At 39.2% G+C, this 12036-nt stretch overlaps 1 protein-coding gene and 1 pseudogene across 4 annotated transcripts in view; both read left to right on the top strand.

The window, feature by feature from the left end:
• Positions 1-12036, top strand: part of FILIP1 (filamin A interacting protein 1) — a 202777-nt gene that overhangs the window by 182021 nt on the left and 8720 nt on the right. For 2 of the 4 annotated variants that reach the window (XM_025381363.1, XM_025381362.1), the window contains one exon: positions 2215-3037. In XM_025381363.1, coding sequence (XP_025237148.1) covers positions 2215-2421 — 207 coding nt within the window. In that variant the 3' untranslated portion in view covers positions 2422-3037. Of the gene's footprint in view, positions 1-2214; positions 3038-12036 lie in introns of those variants that run through there. The other 2 variants (XM_025381365.1, XM_025381364.1) reach the window with 2 other exon arrangements.
• Positions 8743-10512, top strand: LOC112622127 (annotated as a pseudogene).

The following is a 12036-nucleotide window of genomic DNA, read 5'->3' as shown; positions in this document are numbered from 1 at the left end:
CTTCATTTATTGGTGGCAACCTGGCAAATGTAATTATAGAAGAGCTTGTACTGTTTAGATGTTACCTTAAGCTAATAAACTAGAAATCATGATTTCTAGACTCTGAACAAGTTCTACAGCATAAATTGAAATCTCCTAAGAAAGACAGGAAGTTCATAATTTAAACAGAAACTGTGACTTATTTTCCTTTAATACTTCAATTAAAGTATGATTTACTTTAATTTTCTATGCACAAACATGGACTCAAGGCAGGCTCCAAAGTGTGAATTACTAATTGCTTTGCCAGTAAAGCTTTTACTGGTTGGCTCCTCATCAGCCAAATAGGATTCAGAATTATTCACTGTCCTCAGGTGATCCAATACTGCTTTTTAGGTAACGTGGAGCACAGCTTGGTTGTGTAGGGTCTTGCTTCTTTCTGCTGCATTTTATAAAAAGATATTTGAGGTATAAATCATTGTAACTTAGAGCACATTTTCTGCCATAACATTTTCTTACCATTTTTAAGGGTCAGATCAAGGTAGCCCTACCCTCTGTATCGACATTTTTGACTACTGATTAAACCTCACACATGAGTGGCATTTCAAAGCAACTGTCTAAGATTTCTAAGTTCTCAATGGTCCACCTATTTTAAGTATATCAGATCTCATAAAATCAAGGACAACAAAAGGTTTGGAATACTCTTCTTAGAATTTGAACAGTGAGAGTAGTTCATTTGTACATTTATTCAGTCAACATTTGTTGAGTGTCAACTATACTTTAGGCATGGGCTAGGTGCTGGGATGCCAGGAAGACTGTAGAAGTTCTTGACTTAGTGGAATAGACAGGTTTGGAACCTACTTAGTGGTTCTATGATAGAGATATGTACACAGGAGTCAATGGAGAAGGCTTCACAGAAGTGGAGGTTTCACAGTTAAAGAGGGATTTTCAAGAAGGAAAAGGGAAGGAGTATGTAGACAGAACAGCATGTGCAAAGGCACGACAGTGGGAAGGAGCCTGGCATGCTTGGGGATTTGTGAGCGTCCCATTGTGCTGCTACCAGTTGTGCATGGGGCAAAAAATGGAAGGGCAGAAAATAGGGAAGCAAACTGGGGTTGGATATTGAAGGGAGGCATATACATGTCTTATTATGAAATTGACATTAGGGAACCACTGAAAGGGTAATGATCATGAGAAAAACATTGTTTGTGTTTTAGAAAGATGTGTGTGGAAAACAGTTTAAAGGATAACTTGGAGGGACAGGGATGCTGTTGCAATTCTCTATCTTAATGATGGAGCAGGCTTGAACTAAGATAGTGAAAATGAGGACAGAGATATAGTGAAGATGATCAAAACTATTTCATGACAAATTGAGTAGAGAGTGTGGCTCTTGGGTTTATGATTTGGCTGTCTGGGAGAATAAGATGAGAAACTTTAGAGGGACTAGCTGTTTAGGAGAGAGGATAAGTAATGTTTGGGGCATGTTATATTTGAGATGTCTGGGGAACATCAGAAATGTCCAGTGAGTAGCTGGGAATAAGGATCTGCATTTCTAGAGGGCATCGAAGCCTAGGGGTCCCAGGGTTTGAACACATGAGGTAATAACTAAGGCAATTCTCAGGGTGAATGCTAAACATTAAAAGGAGGCTGAGAATGGAACATGGTGACACATTTAGAAGGCAGGCAAAGTAGAGAACAAGGAGCCAGCAAGAGATTGAAAAGGAGTCATCAGATATGAGAGGTGAATTGATGAGACTGTCCTAAGAAATCACAGCACTTTAAAAAGGAGGATGTGGTCAGCAGCGACAATAACATGTGAAGATTTTGAGGTCTTTAGGAGGTGAAAAGAGAGTAGCTTCATCTGAAATGGAAGAAAGGAAGGAGTGTAGAGGTAATTTAGGGAGCAGTAGGAGTAAAGTTGCCTGAGTTTTTGCCTGGTGGTCTATATTTCCTCTGTGAAACTGGAGTTAACGCCATCTTCAGTAAGGGCAGAGGAAGTGAGTTAGTGCTTCAGAAGAGAAGGAAGTTTCAAGCAAAGTTGTTTTAAGAGAAGGGAAGGAGAGATAATCAGAGTGGATTAGATACCAACTCCAAGTTTCTCACAATTATTTTATCTGGGGAAGGGTCATCTGTGGGTGTTCCTGTGTGGCAAGAGTCCCACTAATGTTCAGATTGATGGCATATCCAGAGGAAACTCACCAACATCTCCCTTGTATCTACGTATTTTCTCTCTTACAGTCAGGACAAGACGGGTCATCCCAGCGGCCTACACCCACCCGCATTCCTATGTCAAAAGGTATGAAAGCAGGAAAGCCAGTAGTGGCAGCCCCAGGAGCAGGAAATCTGACCAAATTCGAGCCTCGAGCTGAGACTCAGTCTATGAAAATAGAGCTGAAGAAATCTGCAGCCAGCAGCACCACCTCTCTCGGAGGGGGGAAGGGCTGAGGGCAGTGGCTAAGGGGGTATGTTGTGCAGATGCTACTGCTGCCGTGAAAGTGAACCTTCATCTGTTTGTGCCAGTTCTTTACATGTACTAATTTAAGTTTTAAATATTGTGTTTATAAAATAACCAACTAATAACCATGTGTCTTTCCTATTTTGTGCATTTGCTTTGATGCTGGGGAACAAAATTAGCAAAACTATTGCTTGCTGCCTAGAAGCCAGGGCTAGTTCCTGCGGTTTCTAGTTCCAGTTTTGCTTCTAGCAAGTGGACCCATCAGTAGACCCCTCTGAGCCTGTTTCCTCATCAGTTAGATGTGGGGACTCAGCCACATGCTCTTCAAGGCTGGCTCCCATATTTCCTAATTGCAAGCCAAATTTAATGTACCTTGTCCCACAATAATTTTTTATTAAAAAAATTCTATTATGAAATAAGACATACTTTAACAATTGTCATTTGCCTCTTTCACATCATGAATTTGCTTTATGTGCTGGAAAAAAACATCACATAGCTATCACAGGGCCTGGACCTCTAAAATTTTGCAAAAACAAAAGGTTCTAAGATGATTTCAGGAAATAATATGAATGTGTAATAAAATGGAAATGAAATATGGAATCCTAAGAACAGAGTTTTACTTATTTGTGTGTCTGTGTGTACTGTAGAAGTTTTAGCCCCTCCATAAGATTCCCACAATTTCTTAGGCAATAATTTTAAAATCATTAATGTCAGACTCGTGCTCTATTCAAGTGTGCAATTGATTTAAATTGTGGAATAGTTTGAAAAGAGCTGCCAAATGGCCTTTTATAGCTCAAAAGTGATTGTGATGGATAGAAACTAGCAGAAAGTAAATTCTGATACATTAATGCCAAGGGAAAAAATGACATCATACATATCTTAATTGAATTCAAATATTTTTCTCAATTAAGTATAGATTTGCAAGTGTAAAACCAGTTCATGATTTGGGTGTGTATGTGCGTGTGTGTGGTGTGGAGAAGTGGATTATTTCTCTCAGTTTTACTCTTGTTTGAATCAGTTTCTTTCATTTTTAGGCATGTTTTAATAAGCATGAAGCAGAGTGTGAATGCAAAATGCCAGGTGTATTTGTAGATTAACCATGTTAAGGTGGGCTTTGTGCTTCATAGCCACATAACCACAAATGAGTTCAAAGCTAGTAACCTACAGCTTAGCACACAAGATCTCATGTAGGCTGCACCTTTCCTGACAGTTTTGAGCCGACTGAGTGAACTTTATAAAAATACAATAGCAAAATGTCACAGATTTTTAGTTTTCCATTTTTGTATGTGAGTGTTCCAAAATTATATGGATAGCACCTGTTCTTGATATTTGGGAAAAAGCGTAATTCTTTATAAAAAAAGATGTATGATTAGATTTTTATCTCATGATTCAACATGTGTCATGATAATGAAGCTCTTCTCTGAGTTCCTTTCCACACCAGATTTTCTATCGCTTGCAGAACTTGGGCTTGAATTGTGTAGTGGTGGTAGATGTAGATGCCTCATAGTATTCACATTCACTTTAATCAGATCGCTGTTGTCTACTGCTCATCAGTTCTCCACATTGTATTACAAAATGTTGAGTAGCCAGGCATGGTGGTTCACACGTGTAATCCCAGCACTTTGGGAGGCTGAGGTGGGTGGATCACTTGAGGCCAGGAGTTCGAGACCAGCCTGGCCAACATGGCAAAACCCCATCTCTACTAAAAATACAAAAATTAGCCAAGTGTGGTGGTGGGCGCCTGTAATCCCAGCTACTCAGGAGGCTGAGGCAGGAGAATTACTTGATCCTGGGAGGCAGGGGTTGCAGTGAGCCAAGATGATGCCACTGCACTCCAGCCTGGGCGACAGAGCGAGACTCTGTCTCAAAAAATAAAATAGGAAAAAAAAGAAAATTGAGGAGCCATGTTAAAGACCTGCCATAGTAATGGGATTTCAAGGTCAAAGGAGAGAGAGAGAGAGACTGAGAAAGAACGCTTTATGATTTTGGATAAATTTGAACAAGAGAGATTGCCATTTGGAATACTGACTACATTTTTTTTAAAGATTTTTCCTCTTTCATAAAGTGAACATTCAACCCTTTCAAAAATGAAGACATTCACTGTTTTTACTAATGTGTACCTGACATTTGTGAAGTATTTAGTGTTACTGTACCATAACATATTGTATTTGAGCAAATAAGGGTGTCAGAAGAACAAAACACCACATTCCTTTTGACTCCACCTGCCATTCTTCAGTGACTTTTATCATAATCTTATTGCCACTTGCTGCTGTTTTTGCTTTTACCTTCTCACATCATGCTTATGGTGTTTCTTCCAGGAAGTCCATACCATCTACAGGAGAGTGCTCTGAAGGCTTAACAGTGCGTGTACAGGATGTTTATACATCTAGATATTGGAATAGAGCCACCCACAAAGTACAACTGCTAAAAAAACTTGGCAGAACAACACAGATTTGCTTTTCAGAAATGATAAAGAACAACCACCGTGACAGTTTTTCTTTGTAATTTTAGAGCCCACTCTATATTTATTGGATAGCTTTGCTTTAAGCCACACATTAGAAATAAAATCCACTGGGGATAGGAGGTGGAGGACTAAATGTATTACAAATCCAACTTCCATTTGTGAAGACAGTACTTTTAAGATGCAATTTAATGTGCTTTTGTAGGGGTGAATGGGATTAAAAGTTTGCAATATTTTCTCTGTCCTGAAACGTACCACATAGTAAAGTAAAAGGGGTCTCACTGTGGCTGATGTGTACAGCTGTTGCTCAGGCGCCACCCTGAAATCTTGGGATGGTGGGTGACTTGGGGGTGGGAAGGGTGGGTCATTTCCACAGACTTCAGTGCATTGGTACCCTCTAGGGATGTGCAGGACACGACCTACACAGCTACAGAGGAGACCCTGGTCTTCACTGCCTGAGAATAATTGTAAGGTGCTGACTATTTCAGCACACTATGGTGGTGTCCACCTTACATGCACGATTCCAGAAATGTTTCGACATGGGACATAGCCCCAAGAGTGTTTATTATTTTTTTTGCATGTGAGCTATATATCTAGGTCATCTGCTTAAGTTATTCAGTTTCTACTGGTGTTTCAATTGTATTTCCAGTGAGGACTGGTTGATGGGCGGCAATCGTGCTCTCTCTAGAGATTTTAGGGTATTCATTAAGGGTGTACCCAGAGCTCTTACTCAAATGTCTTCAAGAAAGAAGTGAAAAATAGCTTTCATGTGTAGTGTGGGAAGAGTATAATTTCGGAGACATGAAAACAAGTTTAAGAATATGAAATGTAAAAATATTTAAATTTCTCATTCCCCAGATTCAGAATACTGGGGGAAGGGTGAGACTTTCCTCGTTGGGAAAAACACAGGGTTATAGATATGAAGAGCACATTTATACTGGAGGCTGGAGGCAGAGAGAGAGAACGAGTAATGAAGAGATGGGCATAGAGAGGATTTCCCAAGAAATAGGAAGATATGATTCCAAAATTTCCCCAACCTAGATAATGTTTCCTTTCTGTCTCTTTTAGGGTCTCATCGTTGGTTATTTCTTTGTTCTCTGGTCTTTCCACTTCTCGTTTTCACTTGCTATCCTCTGACCTCTCTCATTTTAGCAAAATTCCTCCTTCATCTATGCAGTCCTCTATAGCTACTGCCCAGTCTCCTTCCATGCCCAGATGAGCTATTGAGAGAACACTCAACATTTCCTGCCTCCAGTCTCGCACTTCCCATTTATCATTAATCACTTTTTATTTTTAATAAAAAAATTCATATACATAGTTCAAATATAAGCCAGAGCTAAAAGACAATGAAAACAGATGTTCCTTACCATTTCCCTGAGGCCTCAGTTTTGTCCCCCGGAGAAAATCACTTCCAATTCTTAGCTGTTTCTTCTGGCACTTATCTCCATATTTCTAACTAAGGTGCTTATACTGTTACTTTTTATTTCTAGATTTTAGATCTCTTTTGTCTTCACATTATTGTTTTGATGGTTGAAGGTTTAACCTTCTCACTTATCCCTTCTCTTTCCTTTTTCTCATTTTCCCAATATGATTACATCCTCAACTTTTTGATAAATCAGCAGCCAACATTTATATATTTATGTGTTTTGCAGTGCAAATTTAAATTTAAATATAGCACGGTAGCTCACGCCTGTAATCCCAGCACTCTGGGAGGCTGAGGCAGCTGAATAACTTGAGCTCAGGAGTTTTGGACCAGCCTGGATGACATGGCAAAACTTAGACTGCAGCCTCAAAAATACAAAAAGTTAGCCAGGCATGTTGGTGCATCCCTTTAATCTCAGCTACTCGGGAAGCCGAGGTGGGAGGATTGCTTGAGCTTGAGAGGCAGAGGTTGCAGTGAGAGAGAGTGCCACTGCACTCCAACTTGGGTGACAAAGTAAGACCCTGTCTCAAAATAAATAAATAAAAATAAATATTACTATCTGCTGAGCCAAGTAGTATACTATGATTTTGCTCTCTTCCTGTTACCACATTTCCCCCTTCAAAAGAATAATTGTTTTAATTTTTCATCTGCTTGGTTTTCCATGTATGTGTATATATATGTTTTCAAATGCTCCATTAGACTTGCCGAACACCTATCAGTAATTTTTCCAAACACTTAAACACAGCAGTTTCATATTTTTCCCTGGAAGCCTTCCTATTCAGCCTTCTGCTTCCATATTCAGTCTGGACTGGTTGTTTTCTAGGCCTGCTGCACAGTTGTTGCCCTTTTGCCTATGTTGAGTTATCTGTTTCCCTGATTTCTTATATTCAACTTCTTTTATCTATTGATCTATCGATCTGCCTATCATCTGTCTAATCTATCATCTATCTAATATATCTCTCTATCTATCTATCAGTCATCTATCTATCCTCTCTCTCTCTCACTCTCTCGCTTTCTCTCTCTTCCTCTTTACATCTTCTAATAGTTTTTAAAGGGAAAAGTCCTCCAGTAACCTTTCTGGGGTAGACTATCTGAATTCTGGGAACAGGTTAGGGGAGGTAAGATGAGAATCTCACAGCTCAAGGTATAAACTTTTTACTCCCCTGCAATCCGTCTGCTGCCCATTCTTGTGTCTGGGTCCAGAACTTCTTAGGTCAGTTTTTCCAGAAAACAAACCTCTGGTCTCTAGTAAGGGCAAGGCAGAGTTAGGCTGTGCTCTTTTCCCTCAATGACCAAGATATCTAATTTGCTTTGCTGCTTTTTTCACCTCTTTGCTCTGCTTCAGTTTCCCTTGTTGGCTCCTTATTTTATATATACACAATAAGGATTGATGTTTCCCACATCTCTATCAAAAGCCATGTTCTTGCTCTACAAGCTGGCTCTGGTTATTTCATCTACACCCAGATGCTGATGACTCCCAAACTTCTATCACCAACTGTGTATCCATCTTTATAGTGTGTATTTCCAAATCAGCTTGTCCAAAAACCATTTTCAATACTGCCCCGTCTTCCTCCAAATCTTCTCCTTCTCTTATCATTCTCCATCTCAACAGGGATATCCTGACCCATTCAATCTCTCAAGCTAGAAACCTGGTAGCCATCTATGCTTCTCCTTCTCCTTCTGCCCTCATTCAGCAAGTCCTGCTTATTCACTAACATCTCTAGCAGCTGATTCCTCCTCTCCATTTCCCCTACCATGGCCTAAATTGAGGGTTTTAACTACTTTTCATCTGGGTTACTCTGATACCCTCCTAATTGGTCTTGTAATCTCCAGTCTCAAAACTCTAGGATTCATTTTTCATTCTTGCAGTTTTCCAAAGTGCAAGTTGATCATATCATATCATATCAAATCATATCATATCATAATCATCTCTATTTGAAAACCCCCCAAAAGTTCCTCATTACTCACAGAATACAATGCTATGTACTTGAGGCACTCTGTGACTGGGCTCTACTTCTCCATTCTTCTGAGCACCTTTCCCTTCCCTTGGCAGGACCCCCACACTCCAGGCTTAAATAATTGCTTGACTGTCAGGCCATGCCACCCTTCCTTGACTTGCTCAATTTGTTCCTTCTCCCTGAATTGCCCTTTCTCCTATTTTTCTTTTGGCAGATGTGTCCTCTGTTCAAAGACTATTTTATGAACATTACCTCTTCTAGGAAGATAAACAATTATTTCAGAATCTATCCTGGGGTTTAAAGGCCTGTCCACTGCTGTAGAAAGCTTGGCACTCACTGTAGATAAACAAAACTAGCAGCTGAAAAATGGCAGAAAGTTGGGCAAGCAAGAGCTATTTCTGATTCCTCTCTTTGCAACACAAACCAGTGAGAATGACATGGAAGCAGCTAACAAGTCCTGTGTGAGAACATGCAGGTAATGAGGTGGCAGAATTACGGGAAGTCCAGGTACTGTCATTTTTGGGTGGTGAAAGTTACTTCTATTTCCCTCCAAAGGCACAACAGCAGGTGATGGATGCAAAACAGCCAGGAGTCCTGGACTGGGGAGTTCTCACCTCAGAAGCCACCATGCCTGCGAAGAAAGGGGCCTGAGAGCTTTCTGTGAAGTATAAACACACAGTACATGCATGAGTTACAAATGGCCCTTTCCTCACCCTTTCCGACTCCCCCAGCTGAACACAAAGGCACTTCAAGAATGAGGAGGTTTCAGGGGTTTGTCTCATGCTCTTCAAGTTCATGAAGGACCCTCAAAATAGGATTAGAGGCTCTCATTTTAAAGGACCAACCACCACCAAAAAGCAGGATTTAGATTTAGGATAGATATTAGGGTGAATATCCAGAGAAGAAGGGCTGCTGAAAAATGGACTCGATACCTGAGAGAACTGAAAACCATGAGACTGGAGCCACACTCTTTTCTACCACCAAAAGGTTGTGTAACCTTTGGCATATCACCCTACCTTGGCCTATGATTTAGCATGGAGCTATAATTTTTTATGATTCTGGCATTCTCCCTTAGAGTCGTAATATAATATGCTTCACTATTGTTTAGCAAGCACCTTACAAGATCCTGCTACAATGCTTTTCCTAAGATCTAATGATTAATTACTTATCTGGTAAAAGTACTTTTGGCCTCTCTACTTCTGCTAATGCTACATATATGCAAAATCACAGAACTGGTTAGAACTGAAGTAGACCTTAGAGATCAAGAGGATAATTATCTATTACTAAAGAAGGCAAACAGCAACAAACCCTTTTTAAAAAAGCCCTGAGGCATACAGATGTCTAACCATCTTATTAATGATAAGACCAGGACCAAAAAATCAGTTCTTCAGTTTCTCCTAGTACGTTATTCATTATTTCATATGATGAAACTACTTCAAGTGAGTAAAGTGTACATGCATACATAGATTGAAACACTCATACTCGCTGGGTCAAAATAATACTGCTAAATGATTTTGAGCTACTAAGATATTTATATAGAAACTATGTGAAAAAGTTCTTATAATAATATTTTGAATATTGTTGTCCTCATTTAAAAAGTGCAGTGACCTCAGTTTTCACACATAATGTTATTTTGCATGCTATTCTGTGACTAGCCATAGACTTAGAACAACCTAGGTATTTACCATCTGTGTTTAAAAGAGTAGAACCCACTTCCGGCGTAGCCACGGCAGCTAACGCTACTACCAACCCATCACAGCTGCTGCCATTAGAGCTTATGGACAAATGTATAGGATCAAGAATTCACATTGTGATGAAGAGTGATAAGGAAATTGTTGGTACTCTTCTAGGATTTGATGACTTTGTCAATATGGTACTGGAAGATGTCACTGAGTTTGAAATCACACCATAAGGAAGAAGGATTACTAAATTAGACCAGATTTTGCTAAATGGAAATAATATAACAATGCTGGTTCCTGGAGGAGAAGGACCTGAAGTGTGAATGAGTTTCCTTGACTTATGCTAGATTCTGTTTTGTCTCTTAATGACAAGAAAATGGAATTTTTTCCCCCCACCTTCTAATGTTTAAATCCCATAAAGCTAAGTTTCCCGTTAAAGGGAAGTGCTTTGAAGGTGTGTACCCATTTTTGTAAGTTAATCATGATTATCCTGGAAAAAGAAGAAAAGAGCTTCTTCTTTGAAGACAAGAATAAAGGTGTTTTTGGTAAAAAAAAAAAAAAAAAAAAAAAAAAGTAGAACCTCCGCGTGCTTTGCTCAAATACTTTCCTATTTTTCCATTACTTAATTTTTATTTATAGTTAACGTTACATATGGGAACTAATTCAAATTCGCTTGTATCTGTAAAACAGCAATCTATGCTGGAGATAAGAAATTAGCTTGCCAAAAAAGAATTTATCAGTTATGACTGTGATTATTGGTGACTTCTGCATCCTGGGGAGGTAAGGGGATAATTTGGGCTGATGGTAGAGTGGGAAATCTGCTGGAAGGAAGCAAACAAACTATTAGGTGGTTGAGAACTCCCAAGAGAGTTTGTATCATCTGGTTCAAAAGTTTCCCAGAGCAAATGACAGAACCTATTAGCGGAAGTATTTTTAATTAGCTGATCTGAATCCAAAAGAGGAATACAAGTCCAAATCAAGAGAGGAAGTTTCTTGAGCTTCCTATTTAAAACAGATGTTTTAACAGAACTCTGATTAATTTCTGAATGTGATAATAACAGGATTGAACCCTGAAGCAGTTTATGAAAATGAGAAACTTAAAAGTAAATCATATCTAAGTACTTCTAAACGGTATATAGAACGCAGGGCATTTTTGCACTGGACAAGTTGTTCTGAGGCCAGTAGGTTCAAAGCTGATGTTTAGTAGTTGGTCGGGGGAGGGGAAGAATAGCAAGCCCTAACCTGGTACCTCTAGGCAGAGCCCCTGGTGGGTAGGGGGCCACAGAACATGGGAAGCAGGCTATATATAGGCAAACTAATGCAAAATCCAAGAGGACATGTTTTTGTTCTGTAACTTGGTGTACAGCTTCCTATGGATAAAGCAGTCCTCCTTTGCTGATGTAACATCTTGTTATAAGTTGAATTTCTGGTATGTTTTGTCTTTAGTATGTGAACTTAGAGGCTAGTTATTAAAGTGATGTGGCCTTATTTGCTAGAGAAGAATGTTTTGTTTGTTTGTTTTTAATTTAGAGCTCAAGTGTTCCTTTGCAGTGTTTGGCAGTGTATAAACATGAATTACTTGGGAGGGAGGTATTGGTTTTTTAGGGAATACATCTTTCCCACTCTACAGCCAAGGAGACCTCCTGGGAGGAAACAGAATTCTAATTTGTTGTGAGGTTGCCTCACTCTGCACTCAGGAGACATCCTCCCCCAAATGCCTCCCCAAATCCTCTCTCATGCATACAGCTTTGGATCTCAAGTCATATGACTGGCTAGTAGTTTTGGGATACCACCCAAGGAGGATAAATATTTAGTAAGCTCAGAAATCAAGTGTAATTAGGAATTGATAACATGTTGAACTTCCTTTCCAGGAAGTTATCCAATAGCTAGTGTACTAAAAGACTTAATAAAAACTATACCATTTCACAATAATGTCGTAATAACAAATAATGTATTTAATGTGTTACCTGAAGTTTTCTTAAAGAAAAAAACATCAAGGTAACACTAGAGAGAAACATATACGGGAAATTGTCTCTAAGTACACTTTTTTTTTTTTTTTTTTTTTTTTTTTTTTTTTTTTTTTT

The sequence above is a fragment of the Theropithecus gelada genome, chromosome 4 (genome assembly GCF_003255815.1).
Source record: "Theropithecus gelada isolate Dixy chromosome 4, Tgel_1.0, whole genome shotgun sequence".
NCBI lineage: Eukaryota > Metazoa > Chordata > Mammalia > Primates > Cercopithecidae > Theropithecus > Theropithecus gelada.
The sequence above is the reverse complement of the archived record's forward strand: the minus strand, read 5'-3'. Positions and strand labels throughout refer to the sequence as shown.